Source organism: Aspergillus affinis, assembly GCF_023601865.1.
Source record: "Aspergillus affinis strain CMG 70 chromosome Unknown NODE_136_length_94364_cov_86_416405, whole genome shotgun sequence".
Taxonomy (NCBI): Eukaryota; Fungi; Ascomycota; class Eurotiomycetes; order Eurotiales; family Aspergillaceae; genus Aspergillus; species Aspergillus affinis.
Window position 1 is genome coordinate 1 of NW_026515917.1, and position 20,567 is coordinate 20,567.

Consider the following 20,567-nt stretch of genomic DNA (forward strand, 5'->3'; position numbering starts at 1 on the left):
CCCCGCCCGGCCCCCCCCCCCCCCCCCCCCCCCCCCCCCCCCCCCCCCCCCCCCCCCCCCCCCCCCCCCCCCCCCGACGGAAGCCATACCTTCTGTCGTACAACACTACGACACACCGGGCAACGAGAGGAATCCTTAACACGGCTCTTATCATGACGATGCGACGGCATGCACTTTTCCGCACACCAGCGACAGAACATAGCATGTCCGCAGGGGAAAACGGCTGTATCCACCGTTTGACTCATGCAGACTTTGCACTCCATGTTGAGAGTCATCTCGGCCGTTTCCTTCGGTTCAGGGCGTTTATCTAACGGATCATCCAGTCCTTTTGGAATTGCCTGGCGAGAGACGTGGTTGCTGCTGGAACCCCCAGCGGAGTCGAAACCTTGAGCTGGTCCATGCCTATTCCTGGGGCGGCGAGACCGGTAATAAGGGACTCCTGGGGACCCAGAGGGTACGGGCGAATTGAGATAGGAGGGCCTCGAGAATGCTGCTGCAGCTCTATCACGAGCGGATGAGAAGGCAAGACTTGTTCCCGTTGAGGACCAAACCCGAGTGTGTGGGTTTACTCCAGTAATTCCAGGAGCATATGCTGCAGTGCCAAGATAGAAAGGGTTCGGACGAAGCTGCGCCTGCATAAATGCTGGATCGGGGGGTTGAATTGAGATCAAGGAATCACCCGAGTCTCTAGTCTGTGGAAACTGGGTAAACTGGGTAAACTCGATTGGCCGTGGATGCTGAGGCACAAACAACCCCGGGTCGGATCGCCATTCCACAAACTCAAGACCCGTTGCGCGAGGGCAACCCGGGCTGGGAGCAATCAAGGGAGGGTGAACCTGAGTCTGCCGGAGGGCGCCCGAAGGCACATTCTGGGGGTGGTTGAACGTATTTGGTTCGACTGTCTGTGGTCGTGTTTGAATTGCGTTCACGTTCTGTGGGAAATTATTTAGCCATGAATAGCTTTGCGCCCTACAGTCACGAACTGAGGTTGGTGCGACATCTATTGTAGATCCATTAAGCACTGGCATAGATGTCACTTCAGTCGACGGTTCATTGGCACCCGGGAGTGAAGCCTGTACGCTGGCATCCAACATATTGTTGTTCCAAGTAAACCTATGGCCAGCTGCTGACATGTCAGGTGCTGACCAATATTAAAGTCAAGAGAGTTACTTACTTGGTTCTTGCGGGGTGCACATGTTATTTGGAGCAGTTCCGTATGGGTTAGGAATTGCACGACCAAAGATGGTTTGGTTGTTTCCTGACGCGCCCTGCTCGTAGGTTTGGCCTGTGTCGTAGGAAGGCAGATCAAACGACACCTGATCGGTTCCGAGGCCTTGGGTCACATTACCTGAGCCCCAGAGTTGAGTACCATCAGAAGACATTATGAAAAGCGGGTTCAACTCGCAGGGCAGCTGGATTTGGAAGACGGATGATAAAGATCTTAATTGAGAAATCAGAAAATTTTCAGGAATGAAAAGAATGTTAATCGGAATGAAGCGGATTGAAAGGAGGGGGGAAATAAAAAGAGTAAAAAGGGAGAGGAGGAGGACGAGTCTATATGCTGTCGTTGCCAGAGCACATTTATTCAAACTCTCGACAGACCCCGGCAAAATACCGGCACTGTCCATGGAGGATGTGAGCCTATCAGTAGTGGACAGATTGCACATGACTCAGGCTTTAGAAGTGGAAGGCTCATCCATATAAGGCAACGCAGCATAAAAATGGGGCAAACCACCACAGACAGTGCATGGGGATTTTTTGGGGGTAGCAGAAAGAGCCGCGAAAAACAAAGGGAAAGATGCAAGTCGTTGGGGACCAACTAATAGTTCTGTTTGACTACTTACAGATAGCCCACAATAGGGAATGATGTTATTCTGACAAACGGTCAAGAATGACGGAGCAAAGCCGCAAGACTCTAGTGCAGTTTGGAGTTTGGGCGGTAGGAGTCTTAGGATCTGGTCGGAAGAGCTGACGTGCCAAACATGATTCGCAAGTCGAATGTGAGAAAAGCAGGGCCTTCCTGTGGAGAAGATCGGGATAACCGGAAAGTACAATAAGAATAATAAAATGGGAAAGAATCAGATTCTGATATGTAGGAGTATCCCAAATCCAAAAGACCACGCGGATTTGGATAGTCGAACGACACAGATGGGTTATGGTCTCCCGTCGATCTGTCTAGCTAGTGCGGCGTGATTCCACCACCATCGAAGTTCTGAAAGATCGAACCTTGTTAAATAACGGTGACCCGTCGAAGATCAAGCTACAGACGGGATAGTGAGTGAGTGACCTTTATAGTCAGGCAGGAATCAGAAGAATGGTCCCCGTGAATGGAAAAAAAAATCAAAAATCAAATAAACGAAACCTTGAGCTACATACAGCAAAGAGCCCGACAAGCTCATTCGTTACACTAGAAACTTTCAGGACGAAACTCCGTGCCTGGTTCCTTTTCCTTTCGGACTCCTGATCCTACATAAATCCCCACCGCGCAGCTGGAAGGAACAAGAAGTGAAAGAAGTGAAGGAGGGAGTGGGGAAGGGAAGGGAAAAAGGGAACGAAGATTGTCGGAAGGCAGACAGGTCCGAGAGCCCACCCAAGCTGGCTGATTGACGTCTGGACAACGTTGATTGCTCTAGGCCCGACGAGTTCAAGCCCCAGAGGGCACAGATGGCACCGGCGGGCTGCACTGCAACGCCGCCGCCGACCAACGTGCCTAAGCGATCTGGATTAATTAATTAATTCGCTGATCCATCTCGGGCTAAGGAGACAAAGAAAGGCAAGGTCGATGCGGGAGTCAGCAGGCTGACGGTTGACCCCCGCAGCTGATGTGTTCGTTTCATCTGGGAATCGAGGCCGCGCTGGCATGCGCCTAACAACCGGGGGGGGCGGCAGAAAGAACTACATTAATAAAAAGGCGGGCGGAAGACCCCCCAATCCACACGAAGGTCCGAGGAAGAATGGAGCAGATGCCTGGATTTAGGAGGGCAGCCGAAGCCATCGAGAGGGGGCAGTCACGGAGGCGTTCGTGACGGGGAAGAAGCGCCGAGCCGGGGCCCGCTGACTCAGGCCCGCCTACGGTTAGCACCTCCGAGTGACCGCGACGTACGTCATCGGCCTTTTTCCATTCATTCATTCATTCATTCATTCCTGAGGACGCCAGGCCGCCGTTCCACCCTCAGGCTCGCACTTCCCTCCACTGAATGAACATCGGGTCCCGCTCTCTTCGGCTGCTGCTGCGGCCGTCTCTCCTCTCCCGTCCTACCACCTCCGCCATGACGACTGCCGCCCCCGCCCATCAGGGCCTCGCCTTTACTGGTACCCCCGATCTCAGCAAGGAGGATCTCTGGCGATTCCCCGCGTTTCGGATCTGGCTGTCGACACTACAGCGCTCCCTAGAACAACAGCGCAACCCGTCTCATGAATTCTTCAAGGATCCCTACGTTCTACGCAAGATCGACGTGCAAGCCGTGGACTATTTCGGCGGGGGTCGTCTGGGGTTCGTGAAGTTGAAAGCTGGCGTGTCAAATGGCCGCGGGGAATCTCTTCCGGGCAGCGTCTTCCTGCGGGGTGGCAGTGTAGGAATGCTGGTAAGCGCCGACCAAGTTCCCTGCTTCCCCTCAGCATCTTTGTGTCACTAACAGCCCGTCCCTTGGTTCGACAAAGCTCATCCTCCAGCCCGACGATGTGCCGCCATCCAACGAAAATGAGAAGCGAGCAATTCTTACCGTCCAGCCTCGAGTCCCTGCCGGCTCGCTTGCATTCTCCGAGATCCCTGCCGGTATGCTCGACGACAGCGGGTCCTTTGCCGGTGGTGCCGCCAAGGAAATCCAGGAGGAGACGGGGCTGGTCATTCCTCAGGATGAACTCATCGACATGACCTCCCTAGCGTCGCAGTTGACTGCCCGATCGGAGAATGAAGAAACCCTCCAAGATGCGGTCTATCCCTCGGCGGGAGGAAGTGACGAGTTCATTCCTTTATTCTTCTGTCAGAAACGCATGCCACGGGGTGACATCGACGCACTACAGGGCCGATTAACGGGATTACGACAAGAAGGGGAGAAAATCACTCTAAATATCGTACCGTTAAAGGACTTGTGGAAAGAAGGGTTGCGGGATGGCAAGACTTTGGCAGCTTGGGCCTTGTACAAGGGCCTCCAGGAGGAAGGCCGAATTTGATCGTCGAGATATGAATCAAGTCTATCGGTTTCTATCGAATGATCGACACGACTGCTAGGTACCCGTCTAAAATACGATATCAACTCCGGGTGAATCATCGACAAGAGACTTTATAGCTTCCACTTCTTCGCAAGCTCAATCCCCTCGGCAATCGTCCCCACGCGAGCGTCAATGGCATAACCCTCCGCCTCCAACTTCTTCAACTCCTCGAACAAGGTCGATAAAGGAGTGCTGAAACACTCGATGAACTCGTTGTCCTCGAGCTGCGGCTTGGGGTTCTGGTTCTCGGGCAGCGACATATCCACCCGCACGTGAACCATGTTCAGGTTAGTGTTGCAAAACCCGGGGTCTGTCAGATGATCGCGATTAGTGACTCAATCCCACCCAGCGGGGGCCAACCCGTAGATTGTCGAAGCCCGCCGAATATGCAGCTTACTTGAATAGAGAACCAGCCTACCATTATACATCACACTACTTGTCTCCTCCGCGACTCCCACGTAGCCCGTCTCCTCTTTTAGTTCACGCACAGCGCATTCTTCAACCTTCTCACCCGCATCAATCAGGCCCGCGGGCACCTCGATGACAACCCTATCGATAGGCGGTCGGTACTGTTTTTGTAGGAGCAGCTCTGGGCCCGAGGCCTTGTTGAGAATGGTCACGATCCCAACGCCGTCAATCGCGCAGTTCGCCGGTCGGGTCTACAATGATCATGTGAGTGTCAGGATCGTATAACGTTGGATCAAATGACCGTGATTATTTGGTAGCAGGTAACAGAAGAAGCCACAATCAGCGCCACCATAGAGCCATAACCAAGGTAGGGAATCTAATTAATTACCTGTCGCTCCGCAGACTCCCATGTGCGTTCCACGCCGAGAGGATCCCGGTATGTAGTCTTGACAAGTCTAGCCCATCTGGCTTCTTTTGGGTCCTAAAAGAAAGTCATGAATCCCAACCGATCAATATCTGGGAATCAATGAATCATACCAGCGGGCCTCTTGACACCAACGTCGACTTGATTTCTTGGCGTTCCGACATTTTTGATAATAAATATGAATAAGTATATATGATCGTATTGAGATCAATTGGTATCGTTCGTACACCGTAGGAACCAGATTTCCGATAGCGACCGGATAGGATGGAGGAAGCTTCCAAGCTTCGTCCGACAGGACCGTCACGAGGGACAGAGGAGCGGGGTTCCGCGGGAGGGCTGGGACCCTTATCTTATCGGCATTCCATAGGTACTCCATACTCCATACTCCGGGGTGTTGTATGAGTATAAGGCTCGTCGGTTTCCAACCCGGCATTGTTTGGTCATGTGGCATGGTCTGTCTCCTCGATATACTTTGGTGTCTACGGTACACTGGAATTTGAGGTACACTACACTTTTCTGGAAACAACGGGCATTTGAGAAAGTAAATGGTATTTCTTTGCTATACGCAGTAGACATGTCTATGCTAGAACGTGGCAATAAACCATGCTTTCCCGATCGCAGATATGTGGGAACAAAAAGAAATGAACATGATCAAACTGGTCCGCTCGACACGTGTATGTTTATCGTATAATCGATGACATGCAATGCGAATGATCTTCGGTGGTTGAAAATTAAATGAAATAGAGAAAACTCATTGCTCCGTAACGACCTGCGCTCGCTATCGTAACTCGTATGAAGAAATATCAGGGTGCAGACTCGATCACGAGTTCTCGATCTCAGCCATGCACTGCTCGAACTCGGACCAATCCTTCATGATGACCTTGGCTCCGAGCTCCTTGAGAAGCTTCGCCATTTCGGCCTGCTTGGCATTTCCGGGGTAGCTGCCAACGTATCCGATGACGTGGATGCCGGCACGGATGGCGCTGAGGGCGCCTGACTTGCTATCCTCAATCGCGACAACCTCGTTAGCCTCCTTGCCGCACTTCTTCAGGGCGTGGAGGTAGATAGCCGGGTCAGGCTTCGACGTGGGCTTCTCAAGCGAAGTGGCCGCGCTGAAGACCTTGTCCTCGTCAAAGTACTTGTCCTGGTCTACCTTCTTGATTGAGGCCCTGACCCGGCGTAAGGCAGACGAGGAGACCACGGCAAGGCCGTACTTCTTCGAATCATAGAGCTTCTGGAGCTCCTCGGTAGCGCCCACACAAGGCTGAGCCTTCTCGGTCAGCTTGGCGATCACCTTGTCCTCCTCCTTGGTGACATATCCCTCCAGCTCCTCCTGGGGCAGATCAAGTTCGTACTTGGCCTGCAGAGAGACCATCATACCCCGGAAGTTCTGACCGACAAAGTCCTGGATGAGCTGCTCCCCAGTGTACCGGTCCGGGATGTTCTGCTTCTCCAGAATCTCATTGGCGAGATCGGCGCAGGCCTCGAACGCCAACTCTTCGGAGAGGACGAGGGTGTTGTCGCAGTCAAAGAAGATCTCGGTGATCTGCAAACGTGGCACCTGTTAGTGGCGTGGGTCTAAGATATCGGCGGACGATAGGAAAAATCAACTCACTTTAGGCATGATGGCGATGTTGATCGACTATCTCAACGGTCAGAGAGAGGATGAGAGAGTGTGAAGGGAAGGCCTGAGCGGGCTGTAGGTGGTGACTTTAAAGCTGAGGAAAGGACCAGAGAAGTGGGGGCGGTTGAAAACAAATGCGAATTCACTAAGGAAGCTCCCGGTGAAACAAGAGGGAAGATGTGCCTTAAGTAGTTCGGCCGAAACTGGTCCCCAGGGAGCCCACAATGACGCTAACTGGGTGATTCAAAATAGCAACGATTCTATTCACGGCGTAAACATGGGATTCTGGGCGCAAACCGGGCAAGAGCGGGACCAGGGAAGATAGATAGCGGGGCCTGAGGTCATACCTATCGAGGGGACCCGTGACGTTGCCGGCTTCGTTTGCCCGCACCGAAAGACGCCGGCCTTCGGGGCTGCCCAGGCACTAAACCGCGCGCTAAGCCCCCTGAGGCAGACGTGCTGCCATTCCCTCTCGGGCCAACGCTCGCTCCTCGCACTAGCCTTGCCTTTGCAGTTTCTCTACTCCCATTTCTAACGGTCTACGGTCTACAGTCTACGATCCATGTAACCCGAGATACTCATGCATTGCTGATATGTACAACATCCATAACATTGGAAATCAACTCTTGTGTTTGTCCGGAGCGATGTCGTTCATGCCCAATAACCCACGGCATGTCCATGACTTTTTATGACCCCAAATGCTGACACCAATCAAGCGGCTGAAGAGGCTGGAATGTTCTGCGGTTGAACCAAAAAGTTGACTAGGATAGGATGGCCGAGGGGCATGATCAAGTGCGATTGTTTCTCAATCTCAAAGTCAGGGACCATTGGCTTAGACCCAGGGTAGTCCGCGCGGACCTCGAAAGTACTGCTACATCCCGGTACATGCTAGGATTCCTTGTGGGACTAGGAAATCAAACATTTCAAAGTGTCTAGAAGTATCTCGATGTACCTGGACTCGGCGGTAACTTCTGCCCCACCCGCTCCTCCGTATATGCTGGAATCTACAATTATTTTGACTAATAGCAAATTTAGAATTGCATTGCACAGAAGCCCCTTATACTGGAAGCTCTATTACAGTCTACAGTCATCGTCTTGTCTATTATGGAGGTTTCCCAAGCATGACAGACAGGATACTCCCCTCGTCGCCCTGCCCGTGGCCATTCTGTATCCTTTGGTTTGCTGCCTCGGAACGACACCCGAATCCGCAGGCAGGATTCCGGTGGGTCATTGCCTGATCTTCATTGGTTGAGGGGCCCCTTCTTTTCCACGACAATTCTTCTATGGATTTCCTTCTTGACCTGCTTCCTGGTGTCGTCGTATTCCAAGACTCGAAGATTCCGCGAAAACGGTCCAGGCGGGTTGTCAACTGACATCCACACGAAACTCCTTACAAGCATTTACCAGTTACCATTGCGATTCATCCTTAGTCTTCCCAAATTTGGCCCTTGCCCGTCTCATTGCCTAGGTAGTCTGTCCACGTCGCCGGCATTTCCCCGCCTTTCAACTGGAAGCCTGTGATTTGCGGGTGAGAACAGCCTGATTCTAGGGACAGTTTTCACGATTGCGGCCAAGTCCCACGAGGAAACATGGGTTCCGATCCCTACCCGGTTTCGGTCTCGTCCCTTCTTTTCCCATCCCGCGAGCTGCAGTCCGTCTCCCAGACCCTTTCTTCGCTGCGACGCTCCGCACTCTCCCTCACCAACCGACTCCGTTCTATCGAGTCGGATGCCACCTTCGCACAGGAAGTCTCCGACCACTACGACCTTCCCCTTGTAGCCAATGAACGATGTGGGAGTTGGTATATCCCACCGGAAGCCAAATCTGGTAGCGCCTACTTCAAGAGCACCGATGGCCATACCGGCCAGTGGGACTTTAGCTTTCGTAGACTAAACCTGCAGATCCTGCCAATCGCTCAGAAGTTTGGGGGGTGAGTAATTCCAATGCCCTGCAACGACTGCTTCCGCCAATGGAATATCTTCCCGGGCTGACCGTTGCTCCCAATGAGCGCTGCAGCTGCATTATAGTCGACTCGACGCGCCGGGGCAAATGTAAGTCAACGGCTTGTTCAGCCCGCTCTCCCACTCCTCGTGTAACCGTCGACTCACTAGGCGCCAGTGATGCCCGATGCCCTCTCCAAGACCGTGCCCATCTGGTCTGCTGTTATCAATCGAACTCTGTTCCCGTCCGACACTGCATATCACCCGGTCCAGTTCCCGCCAAACTTTCTGGGCGAGTCAGAAGAGTCGCAAATCGAGAAACGCATCGACGGCTTTATCAAATCACTCAAGGTACCTCCCCCCTTGATTGGATCGTTTTGATCAATCCTGGTCGGGTACTGACTGGTCCCAGGATCTTAAGCTTGACTTGGGCCACCTCAGGCAGCAACTGGGCAAGCCTATCCGTATCGCATGGGCCAATCGCTCTTATTTTCACCCCACGGACTTATACAAAGGCGATGATTATAACCTCTTCGTCCTTTGCTCCGCCTCCAAACGGGTGCATGGCGCGGAAATATCGGAGGGTGGCTACATCCAGGGCGCAGGGGATGACAGTGAAAGTTGGGCTTATGGTTTAACGCCTCCAGTCTTCTGGGCCAATAAACCCATCATCTTCCAAACGGCGGAGGAATATTTGCCCCAGCTCTTTGAAGAGTTGGTCAAGGAACAGAGTCAGCAGGAAAGCGTCCATCAGGCCACTCTCATCACACCGACTCAGAATCTGTACATCGGCCCGTCGGATGGTCGGACAAACGAGAGCAGCTTGTATGATTTGATCATCGACTGCAATGCTCCTGCAGACGCCTCGGAAGGTAATGCGAAACGGCTGAATCTTGGGTGCGGGTCGGCAAAGCTGGGAGGTCGAGACCTCCGCAATCATCTGGACAGGGTTCAAGCTTTTATCAGTTCGCAGCTTGCTCCCGATCCGTCACGGTCGTTGCTTGTGACATGCGAATCCGGAAAGGATCTTTCGGCCGGTGTCTTACTCACCATCTTATGCTCGTCCTACGATGACGCCGGTATGTCCCATCTTTCCTTCCCTTCTTCCCTTCCCGACAACATCTTTTCTGACTCTTCTAGGGGCTTTCTCGTCCTCCAGTCAGCCCAGAGTTAGCAAGCAGTTTATCCGACAGCGTCTGGCCTGGATTGTATCGTCAAAACACGACGTCAATCCCTCGCGCACTACGCTCCAATCTGTCAACGCCTTTCTCATGCAAAGACCAGATTACTAAACAATCATATCGTTGCATTACATATACAGCTATAGCTGCACTCTATACAAGTCATCACACATCTTGGATATTTACTCATTGACCACGGCCTCCACGATCGCCCCAGCACGTCCCTGATCCAGGGCGCTCAGCACAGCGAAGTCCTCTTCGCTGATATCAAAGTCGAAGACATCGGCATTGCTGACAATTCGGTCCGGGTCGTCGGTCTTGGGAAGCGGAACCCACCCCTTCTGCAGAGCGTAGCGTATCAGGACCTGCTGGGTACTCTTTCCGTATTTGTTCGCCAGTTCGACAAGCGTAGGATCGCTAGCTTTATAGTTGCGCACGATGGGGGAATAAGCTTCGACGACGATTCCGTTCTGCTTGCAATAGGCATCGATCACCCGCTGCTGACACCACGGATGAAGCTAATATGTTATTCCCCGTTAGCATCGCACCCTATACTCCAAAGCTAGGTAGGATTGCAAGTACTCACCTCAATTTGGTTGACATGTGGCGGCCAGACCTTCGCAAAGGGCTTCAACTCCTCGATGTGCTGAACTCCAAAGTTACTCACGCCAATACTCTTCGTTTTTCCTTCCTCCAGCAGCTTTTCCAACGCTTGCCACAGCTCCTTCCGACCCGAGGGCCCCGAGCTGGAGCTGTGAATCAAAAACAAATCGACGTATCCATCCTTGCCTCCAATCTTTTCCACGCTATCCAGCAGCTTGCTGTAAGTAGCTTCGGGCGACCCCGCGGGACTCAGGATTTTGGTCGTCACGAAGATCTCGCTGCGCGGGATCCCCGAAGCGCGGATCGCCTCGCCGACTTCCTTCTCGTTCGCGTAGAACTGGGCCGTATCGATGTGTCGGTATCCGGCTTGCAAAGCCTTCAAGCAAGACTGAACGGTTTGGCTCGTGGGGGAGCGATAGACACCGAATCCGAGACGGGGGATCCTGACCGAGGAATTCGGGAGGGGAAGCAGGTCGTTGATGGTGAAGTTTGCGGACATTTTGCTTGCTTCAAGAACAGAATCCTTCCTTAAGATGAGGTCAAGAGCAAGGAAAACACAATGCAGTGTTCTAAAATCGGTAACTTGCGAGCAGACTTTGTGCTTCTTCTTATTCTCTGGAATGGAATTTGGAGATGGAGGCGAGCGGGGAGAAGATTTGCTCATCGCGTGCTGCGGCGACGGCGGTGTCCCGCTTTTGCCCCGCCATCCGACATGATATCATCGCTCTTTACCAATGGGCGAGGGAATGCTATTGCGCAATTGCTGGCTGATGGCTGTCAGGGACTGGGCCTTTGTTCGCTTTGTTTCTCTAGTTTGATTAATAAACTTTCCATGGTCTGGTTCCTCTTCTTTTCCTTTCCTCTACTTGGGGGCGATTTGGTGTGTTCTATCATCTATGTCCTTGCCCGTGTCACCTCGCAACCTCCATGTCGCAATAGAACCACATCTGCACAAAATTACTTTACACTCTCTATCTTCTATCTTCTGCTTCAATTAAGTCCTCGGGGGCATAAGGGATATCATAAGTTCTCAACAGAAACGCCAAATATCATGAATAATCCGGCCAGGAATCACTTACGTAATGATTTCCTCTGTCGAACATTCGATGCAAACGAGCCAAACAAATATCCTCATACTCAGTCCAGGGCAGGCAACATAATTTGTCAAACCAACTGATTTTCTGGTAGCTGAATCAGGTCATTCGGAATAGGATGAGTGATTTGTTTAAAGCTTCTTCTATCTTACACGGTTTAATTCAAACTGAGATGTTTGATACGCTGCATGCGATTCTAGTTTACACGATATATATCATCCTGGCAGTCCGCTCTGGCTTGATATTTCAAGGCTCTTAAGGACAAGGACACATGGTAGCAGACATGATTAATTAGCCTCTGTTGATGCGTTTTCCCCCTCCTGCTCGCCTTGAACCAGACCATGATGATAAAATCAATAGTGATGTCTGTAAGAGCAAGCGATTGGTGTGACTATTTATCTTGACAAACAAGATCAACGAAAGCGTGGTTACTTCGGAAGGTTGAGTATTTTATTCCTGGGGGTTATGCAATGTACTGTATCTAGGCCTCGGCTACATGATTTCAAAGTCAGATATCTCATGGACATTTGAATCTCTGAATGACCAGATATGTAAAAGCTACCAATTAGTGTTTTGGATTGGTACATTTCTCAATTTTATAGCGAGTACGGAGTGGCTAGACGGTATACCTCAAGATCATAATGCTTTTATTGTACAGACCACTGAGAATTATAGATGATTTATCTCTATCGCATCCTTGTCCCTTCAGTTCAGTCTTAAACTTGACCAGAATGCATCATGTCCGACTTCAGGCTAGTTGTCAATTCATTTTGCAAACTTTAAATCAAGCTAAAAACCATAAGTGTTGAGGAAGTTGACATCTAGACCCATGGTATGTATTCTCTTGATTCTGTTTGTTACGGATTTCATGGCCACCGCAGAAGGACCCAAAAATATACGGTGTTAGCAGCTATGTGAGGGGTGTTGGTGGCTCCTTGGAGATAGAAAAGCTGGGCTTCAGGATGTCTATTCCGTCGAGAAGCATCTACAAGAGGTAGGTGGATTGTGAAAAGCGCCGATACTCTTTCGACCTCGAACCCCGGAGGCTGCTGCTGTGTGGCTGGAGTGAGGCGCAAATGAGGTGATTCCGATCGGTATCTTTGGGCATCAAAGATCCAACGCGCCCGGGGGAAGAGGCGGTGGATGGACAGTAGGTAGTATATCACGGTGCCTCCCAGCCACCCGGGAGAACAACGTCGCTCGGCTCTTCCCTAGCTCTAGCGGATCTATTGTATATCCAGCCACCCGTTTTCTCCTTAATATTGCCATCAAATGAAACACGACCAGTTGACATGCGGAAGATTTGGGCCACCAGAGTTTGGGTCGCAGTGGGTCCGGGAATTCCTCCATGCGTGCCTGAATTGAGAATTCGACTGTAGTATCCCCTGGGATCGAAGAGAGCGAGGCACAGTGCCGCAAAGAAAGGAGATAGCAGCGGGTTTCTCGGCCTATCATGGCACTGACGTTACCACCGCGTCCATCAGCCCATGACAGGAGCTCTAGAGCACTCCGTACTCCATGCATAAACTGTTTAATGTATCTTCTGTTTCTATTTTTGGGCTCTGCAGCGCTAAATGCAATTACCGTATTGTCAATACCCGTCGAGGTAAAAGAGGATGATCATCTCCCGTCGAGACGAACCATCGCCAAAGTCCTGCGATCTGGCTTGCGAGTTCCGGGGAGGCAATGGCGATTCCGATGGAATGTGAAATCGCCAGGTCCCCAAGAATGGATCCAGGGGGACAAATCGGTAGCCGCCGACGGTCAACCATGGCCGCCGGTTGCTGTGGGGGGCGGAGGATTGTTGTTCATGACATGCCGGAGTTCTCGACTTCTCTGTTCATTTACATTAAAAAGTGACTCCATCGCGATTAATTAATACCAGGTGTGGTACGGTAATTATACCAGGGCGCCCCTTTCCTTGCCAGAAGAATCAGGCATCCCGAACTAGATGCTTTTAGTATTAAAGAAGTCTTTTTTTTTTCTTCATGGGCCAGACTCCAAGTAACTAAACACCCTGAACGGACGTGACAGCAGACCGACCCGGACACTCGACTCGAATTGGTTTCAGCCTCCATCCAACCATCCCATTTTCTCTGCATTGTCCCGCCGCCTGCTGCTGCTCTTTAGACTCTTAGTTCCCCTACGGTCGCCGCTAAGACATTCAGTTCCAGTGCGGATGAGCGAATCGTATTGCTGCCCTCACTCTTTCTTTCTCATTCGTCCGTCGTGAAGATCCTGCCTTTTCCATCCAAGTCCGCCGGCTCTCTTTCTATCAGTCGCCCTGCCCTCGTCTCCCTCTCCCCACCCTTCCGTTGCTCCCATTGTCATTCAGTCAACTCCAATTTCACCCTCCCAGCCCTGAATGTTCCTTTGGACTTCCATCCTTCATCATGTTGACGGTTGAGAAGCAGTGGATCAATGTACAACAGAAAACTTTCACAAAATGGTCAGTGTTCTATCCTTGTGTCGGCCGTGCCTAACGGTCACACCCCTCGTTTTGGCTCGCCGTTGCGCCCGCTCAAGGCTGTCGCTCTAGAAACTTTTTCTCCGGAGAGATACTAGTCGCTAACGCTCGTGATCAACAGGCTTAATGATAAGATAAAGGTGCGACGCATCTTCATCGATGACTTGGTGCAAGACCTGTCGACCGGAGTGAGTAAACCCCCGCGGCCTTGTTTCCGTAATCTCCAGAGGGGCACAAATAAATTCACCCTCCCTCTTCCCCAACAATGAATTCTAGCTGACGAGATTCTGCTGCCTACTTAGGTTATCCTCATCCATCTCCTCGAAATCCTCGGTGCAGAATCTCTTGGTCGTTATGCCTCGAATCCCAAACTGCGAGTACAAAAGTTCGAAAATGTCAACAAAAGTCTGGACTTCATCAAAGGCCGGGGCATTCAGATGACCAACATCGGCGCGGAGGACATTGTCGACGGGAACAGAAAGATCATTCTGGGTCTAATATGGACCCTCATTTTGCGATTCACCATCAGCGACATCAACGAAGAGGGTATGACGGCAAAAGAGGGTCTCCTGCTATGGTGTCAAAGAAAAACAGCCTGCTACGAAGGAGTGGAGGTGCGCGACTTCTCCACCAGCTGGAACGACGGCCTGGCGTTCTGCGCTCTGCTGGATATCCACCGTCCCGACTTGATCGACTTTGATGCCCTGGACAAGAAAGATCACCGCGGAAACATGAAATTGGCTTTCGAAATCGCGGCGAACGAAATCGGTATCCCGGATCTGTTGGACGTTGACGATGTCTGCGACGTCGCGAAGCCCGACGAGCGGTCTCTGATGACCTACATAGCCTACTGGTTCCATGCCTTCTCGCAACTGGAACGAGTCGAGAATGCCGGTCGACGAGTGGAGAAGTTCATCAACAACATGCACGGTGCCTGGGAGATGCAGAACTCGTACGAGCAGAGGATGAGGCAGTTGCTGCGTTTGATCCGCGAACAACGTGACCTCTGGAAGAACTCCACCTTTGAAGGAACCTACAAGGACGCGAAAGACCAGGCTTTCCAATTCTCCCTGTATAAGCGAAACCAGAAGCGCCAATGGGTCGCCGAGAAGTCGGATCTCGCAGCTCTGCTGGGTAACATCAAAACCAAGCTTAGCACGTACCGACTTCGTCCATATGACCCTCCCGAGGATCTCCGCCTCGAGGTTTCCGACCAAGAATGGGAGTACTTGACGCGCGATGAACACGAACGTAGTCAGCTTATTAACGAGACGATTCGTGACATCAAGAATGCCCTGCGCCGGTCCTTCGCAGACAAAGCAAATGACTTCGCGCTAACCCTGAAAACGTTATCCCTTGCGATCTCCGGACTGGACGGTGACGTAGAGGACCAGCTGGCACACGTGAAGAGGCTCAATGATAACCTGCCTCCCCTCGACGCCTTCTTAGATACCATCGCGGCCTTGGACGAGCAGTGCGCCGAAGCGAACATTGAAGAAAACGACTACACCACGTATACGCTAGACGAACTTTCCTACGAGTTGAGTCTGGTGAAATCCAGTATCTCAAAGAAACTTGCCTTCCTCGATAACCAACTCGTCGCCCGAAACATGACGAACCTGACCCCGATTCAACTGGAAGAGTTCGAGTCTGTGTTCCGACATTTCGACCGCGACTCCTCCAACACCCTCCACGAACTGGAGTTCTCGGCAGCACTTGCCAGCCTCGGCCTTGTGTATGACGAAGAGGAGATGCATCAAGTCTTCGTCGAAACTTGCGGTCCAGCTAGACTCGGACAAAACGCCGGTGTCAGTTTTGAGCAGTTCATCCGTTTTATGGTTAGCGTCACGGAAGACCAGAACACGGCCGAACAAGTATTCCAGAGTTTCCGTGAAGTTGCGGATGGCAAGGTATGTACCATGCGTTTCTTTCTTTTTTAGAGACTAACCTTCCTACCTAGCCCTATGTCACGGAACTTGATCTTCGGCATTCTCTCATTCCGGATGAGCTCATTGAGCATCTTGTTCAAACCATGCCCCAACACCAAGGGCCGGACCTGCTCGAAGACCGCGAGCTCGCCAAATATGACTACATTAGCTTCATGGAGAAGATGATGGAGGCAAACAACGGTGGCGGCCATGATGCAGCCACCAATGGAGGAGCCTAAGACCAACACCCCCTTTTTCAAAAACTCACTGCCTTTTCTTTCCCCTCAGTTTTCTTCTTTAATTACACCCCCTTCTGTTATTTTCCTTTTCCTCAGTCTCTCATACTCGGATACAGCAACTGGTGTTTTTCTGGAGCCAAAATGGAGGGTTGGGTGTCTTGATGGGCGATTATCTCCTGCATGCATACCAGGCTGGCCGCACTGCACACTTGGTTTTGTCCTTTTTTTCTGCGTTCTGGATGTTTCTTCCCCGATACCAAAATTATTTGCAATCACTAGCATGGATCAGAGAGGTTAGGAGTAGTCAAAATCTGAATAGAATTACGGAATATTGATTATCGTGGTACTTTGGTACATAAATACTGTAGTAGTAGTTAGTGACCTAATAATAGAAGGCAGAGTGGCTGCAGGATGATGAGATGTAATTAGCTCGGAGGCCAGGAACAACATTAGTCCGTCCAAGGCTCATATTTTGTAGAGGCCACAATCCTCTTCAAACATTCAAGCACTCAAGTATCTATGTACTCTAGGCCACGTTTTAGATAGAGTATTAATTCATTCATTTGCATTTTCCTTATGACTTAGGCCTCGTACAGCTCGGACCGATCGAACTCCACCACTCCTCTGAGCTTAACCACTTCACAGGAGAGATCGGATCCACGTGACCTCGCCGCTCCGTGTCTCGGCCTTTCCATCCTTGCTCTGTCTTCCGGCCTCATCTTGTTCACCTCTCCGAACCATTGACTTTCCCCTTACAACTGTTTGCTTAGAAGGCTAGCTAGTGTTATTTGTTTACTTCCTACTCATCCTCTTCGTTTCCGTTCATCCCCTCTCCACGTGTCCCAAGATGGACCGCAGCTTGGACGAGATCATCGCGGAGCGTCCTGTAAGGCTATAGCTTCCCCCAAGATTTACGGCCGACCCTGCATCTCCCCTGTTCCCTCAGATCTGCTAACGCCCACCCCAGCAACAGAATCAGAATCGGGGTCGCCGTCCTCAGGGTCAAGGCCGTCGCCGTGATGGCGTCAAAAAGGTAAACTCCCTCCCATCCGACGCTGTCTTCAATGATCGCGACGCTGGAAATCCGTTTGTTTGCTGCCAAGAGTCTGGAACAATCATACTGATCAGCATCGTTGCAAACACTCAGGTCCTCCCTCCTCTTGTTCTCCTTTCGAACCTTCCTCCTCCTCGCGCATCGTGAAAAAAAATGGCTAGCCTGCATTCACTCGCCCTTCTATTTCGGAGGGTTGCAAGGCTGCGAACATCCTCGCGGAAAATGAGATGATCTTATGATGGAGCAGTTTTCATGACACCTACTTTGACTTCCAGCTGACCTTGTCTTCTACTTCTCGATCACAACAGCCCTATCGAGAGGATCGTGTCGATTTAGATTTGTATTTCATCCTGGGTTGAGAATGAACGGTGTGGATGACCCTTGGCTGACATGAATGGTAGGGACTGGGTCCATGATAAGTACGAAGATGACAGAGATGGTGTGTTTCCGTCCCCGAACCATGGGAGAGAGAAGGTTGTAATGAAGATGGTTGCTAATCTGATCTCGTTTAGCACGCCCTTCTCGTGCCCCCCGACGCCCGCGCGGTGATCGCTACTCCCCCCAGCCGGAACAGTATGTCTTGCTTGCGTGTTGGCTGTTTGTTGTTGAGCTTTGTGGACATTCGACTAAGACAAGATAGTGCCCATACCGGATCGAAACTTCGCATCGAGAACCTTCACTACGATATCACCGAGAGCGATCTGGAGGTATGCGCCCGACGTGATGGATAGTACACGGTCATGGCATCTAACGTAAACTCCCGTGTAGGATCTATTCTCCCGCATCGGACCCGTCACCAATCTCACCATCGTCTACGACCGAGCAGGCCGCTCCGAAGGCGTTGCCTATGTCACCTACAGCCGCAACAGCGACGCGCGAACCGCGATCAACGAATTCGACGGCGCAAACGCCAAAGGTCAACCCATCCGATTGTCCCTCGTTGCTGGCGGCGGCGGCGGTAGTAGCCGACGAGACCGAAATCCCTTCGACAACATCCAACGACCTAAGGGTAGCCTCTTCGACCGCGTCGAACGCCCCCGCGGCGGCCGCGACGCTCGCAGTCTAAGCCCCGGAAGCGCAAGCGATGATCCCGATGGCGCTCGCCGTCGTAGAGGCGGTGGTCGACGCGGTGGCGCGGGCCGCTACCGACGCAGCGACGTCTCGAAGCCGGCTCCCGAGCACATCGACCGATACGTACCGGGCCAGCGGTCGCCCACTCGTCGACCTGCCAACGGTGGAGGACGACGACAAGGTGGTGGTGGAGGTGGAGGTGGTGAGAACCGTCGAACTGCCAACGGCCGACCCCGAAAGACGCAAGAAGAGCTAGACCAGGAAATGGACGATTACTGGGGCGGAGCGACCGGCGGTTCCGGCGCGGCCGAGAAACAAGCCGGCGCTGAAGAACATCACGCTCCTGCGGCTGCAGCACCTGTCGCAGCACCCGCTGCTGGCGGCGACGACGACGTGGATATGATTGAGTGAGGGGATCGATCGATTGATTGATCATAGCCAACGATCGGAGGTCAACTTTTTGTAGCTCGAAAAGTGAAAAAAAAAAAAAAAAAAAAAAAAAAAAGAGAATGTGCTGGCGAACATCAGAGCAGAGCAGAAGAAATGGACGAGACCCCAATTTTGTGATATTATAGGTATAGCACGGCTCAACCAGATTTCCATTTTACTCTCCGTGATATCGGTACATTTTCTGCACCGTTCTTTACCCATTCATTCATGATCTACGTAGATTCAACTTGAACTACCCACTAACCAAGAAATTCCTTAACGTAGGAAAAGAGAAGAAGAAAAGAGTAAAAGGAAAGAAAGGTCTTTCCCAACCCCAGAAAAGCAATAGTGAGTGACATAACCATTAAAATGGTCCATGAAATTGAATTGGTTTTTTCCCAAAGCCCAAAAGCAAAAGACCTGGGTAGGTAGGTAGGTAGGTAGGTAAATAGGTAAATAGGTAAAGAGGTAGGTTAATACCAAAAGATCACCGCCACAAGCCATACGGTTCACGACACGCCTTCCACAATTTAATCGTGCCGTCCTCACTTCCAGTGCCGTAGAGCTTGCCGTCGGGAGAGAAGCTAACGGACCAGATGGGACCGTGGTGACCTTTTTGGACTTCTACATATCGCAAGAAAAAAATCATGGTTAGTGGTTGATTGGTCCATTGAAAAAAAAAAAAAAAAAAAAAAAAAAAACAACCAAATAGAGCGGAGGAAAAGAATGTAGGGCCTTTAAAGGGAAAGAAAAGAACAAACATACCCAACTCCTCATCAGTTCGGAGATCATAAACTCTCGCCCAAGTATCATCCGCACTACCGGTGACCAACTTGGCCGAGTCATTATTCACGGCCGCACTGGCAACCTCATACCGGAAGGTAGACTGCTTGAGCAAGCGGCCCGGGGAGGCACCATCGAACAAGTAGACAGATTTACCGGCCGCAACGGTCAAGATGCCGGGATCGTTGGGTCGGGTGGCGAGGGTATTCAATTCGCAACTCCCGATGGGACCGTCAACGGTGTGCTCGTAGATGGGGTGTCGAGAGCGCAGATCCCACCAACGGATCTTGCGGTCCTCAGCGGCCGTGGTCAGAATGTTGTAATCCTGGTTCCAGACGATCGATTTGATGGTGCCGGTGTGCACGCCGGGGCCGATCTCGTAGCTCGTAGCTGGGGGCGCATTGCCGTTCTCGCTACCGCCGGGGGCGGACGCGTAGGTCGGCGACGAGGCGTTGCTGCCGCGCGAGAGGTCGAAGATGCGGAGCTTCTTCTCAAATCCACCGGTGGCAAGCACCTGTGGGGACGGCTGCAGGGGGAATGCGACGGCTCGACAGATGTGCGAGTGTTGCAGGGTATGCAGACACTCTCCCGTGTGGGTGTCCCAGACTTTGCTGTGGGGAATTGTTAGTCGGCCTTTGACTCAAAAAGGGGAGAGGGATCTTACGCAGAGAAATCCGCCGCAGCTGTAGCTGCGATAGTAGCATCCGTGGACAGACGGGCTTGCCAGACGGCGCCTTTGTGGCCGAGGAAAGTACCGATCCTGCGCTTGAGTTAGAGACATGATTTCACTGTTAGGAGAAATTCACGAACCAGTCACCCGTGATGCCGTCACGGAGCATGGGGTTGTTGTCTGTAAGAGGTCAGTCCCGGAGATTCTCTTTCGGGTCTAGAAGATGTCCAAGCATACCCTTGCAGGCGGACAGCAGATAGTACTGATCATCTTCCACGGTGGAAGAGAAGTTGATATGCGGCACGGGACGGGAATGTCCGTGGCATGTCAGGGGCACCACTTTCGGGATATCTGTAGCAGTTAGCCAGATTGATCTCCAGGCATAGATCACAGGGAGAGCAAGACAAACCAGAAGCCATTTTTAGATTCCAATTAGCAGA

The 20,567-nt window shown here is 51.7% G+C and overlaps 9 protein-coding genes across 9 annotated transcripts; 4 read left to right on the forward strand and 5 right to left on the reverse strand.

Annotated features, from left to right (window-relative positions):
* On the reverse strand, positions 1-1,382 carry KD926_001752 (C3HC4 finger protein; the record flags this gene model as incomplete). The annotated part of the gene is made up of 3 exons (XM_053105334.1): positions 90-932; positions 984-1,123; positions 1,175-1,382. Coding segments are annotated over 3 exons (1,191 nt in total), but the record flags the coding sequence as incomplete, so codon positions are not given.
* A 1,815-nt stretch (positions 1,383-3,197) lies between these two features.
* Positions 3,198-4,173, forward strand: KD926_001753 (putative NUDIX family hydrolase; the record flags this gene model as incomplete). The annotated part of the gene is made up of 2 exons (XM_053105335.1): positions 3,198-3,584; positions 3,661-4,173. The coding sequence occupies 2 exons, from the start codon at positions 3,198-3,200 to the stop codon at positions 4,171-4,173; spliced, it is 900 nt and encodes a 299-aa protein (XP_052951453.1).
* Positions 4,174-4,283: 110 nt separating this feature from the next.
* KD926_001754 (MutT/nudix family protein) lies at positions 4,284-5,208 on the reverse strand (the record flags this gene model as incomplete). Its single annotated transcript, XM_053105336.1, has 4 exons — positions 4,284-4,522; positions 4,631-4,871; positions 5,009-5,101; positions 5,158-5,208. The coding sequence occupies 4 exons, from the start codon at positions 5,206-5,208 to the stop codon at positions 4,284-4,286; spliced, it is 624 nt and encodes a 207-aa protein (XP_052951454.1).
* A 656-nt stretch (positions 5,209-5,864) lies between these two features.
* KD926_001755 (HAD family hydrolase) lies at positions 5,865-6,668 on the reverse strand (the record flags this gene model as incomplete). The annotated part of the gene is made up of 2 exons (XM_053105337.1): positions 5,865-6,590; positions 6,660-6,668. 2 exons carry the CDS (start codon positions 6,666-6,668, stop codon positions 5,865-5,867), a joined length of 735 nt encoding a protein of 244 aa, XP_052951455.1.
* A 1,589-nt stretch (positions 6,669-8,257) lies between these two features.
* KD926_001756 (initiator tRNA phosphoribosyl transferase family protein) lies at positions 8,258-9,900 on the forward strand (the record flags this gene model as incomplete). The annotated part of the gene is made up of 5 exons (XM_053105338.1): positions 8,258-8,598; positions 8,685-8,719; positions 8,787-8,959; positions 9,021-9,687; positions 9,749-9,900. The coding sequence occupies 5 exons, from the start codon at positions 8,258-8,260 to the stop codon at positions 9,898-9,900; spliced, it is 1,368 nt and encodes a 455-aa protein (XP_052951456.1).
* Positions 9,901-9,971: 71 nt separating this feature from the next.
* On the reverse strand, positions 9,972-10,891 carry KD926_001757 (aldo/keto reductase family protein; the record flags this gene model as incomplete). The annotated part of the gene is made up of 2 exons (XM_053105339.1): positions 9,972-10,307; positions 10,376-10,891. 2 exons carry the CDS (start codon positions 10,889-10,891, stop codon positions 9,972-9,974), a joined length of 852 nt encoding a protein of 283 aa, XP_052951457.1.
* A 2,988-nt stretch (positions 10,892-13,879) lies between these two features.
* On the forward strand, positions 13,880-16,120 carry KD926_001758 (alpha-actinin, sarcomeric (f-actin cross linking protein); the record flags this gene model as incomplete). The annotated part of the gene is made up of 4 exons (XM_053105340.1): positions 13,880-13,935; positions 14,075-14,141; positions 14,256-15,863; positions 15,914-16,120. The coding sequence occupies 4 exons, from the start codon at positions 13,880-13,882 to the stop codon at positions 16,118-16,120; spliced, it is 1,938 nt and encodes a 645-aa protein (XP_052951458.1).
* An 847-nt stretch (positions 16,121-16,967) lies between these two features.
* KD926_001759 (putative RNA binding protein) lies at positions 16,968-18,656 on the forward strand (the record flags this gene model as incomplete). The annotated part of the gene is made up of 6 exons (XM_053105341.1): positions 16,968-17,006; positions 17,088-17,206; positions 17,576-17,613; positions 17,687-17,747; positions 17,815-17,881; positions 17,943-18,656. 6 exons carry the CDS (start codon positions 16,968-16,970, stop codon positions 18,654-18,656), a joined length of 1,038 nt encoding a protein of 345 aa, XP_052951459.1.
* Positions 18,657-19,161: 505 nt separating this feature from the next.
* Positions 19,162-20,546, reverse strand: KD926_001760 (WD40 repeat domain-containing protein; the record flags this gene model as incomplete). Its single annotated transcript, XM_053105342.1, has 6 exons — positions 19,162-19,298; positions 19,440-20,068; positions 20,122-20,217; positions 20,268-20,307; positions 20,365-20,478; positions 20,537-20,546. 6 exons carry the CDS (start codon positions 20,544-20,546, stop codon positions 19,162-19,164), a joined length of 1,026 nt encoding a protein of 341 aa, XP_052951460.1.
* Between the last annotated feature and the right edge of the window lie 21 nt (positions 20,547-20,567).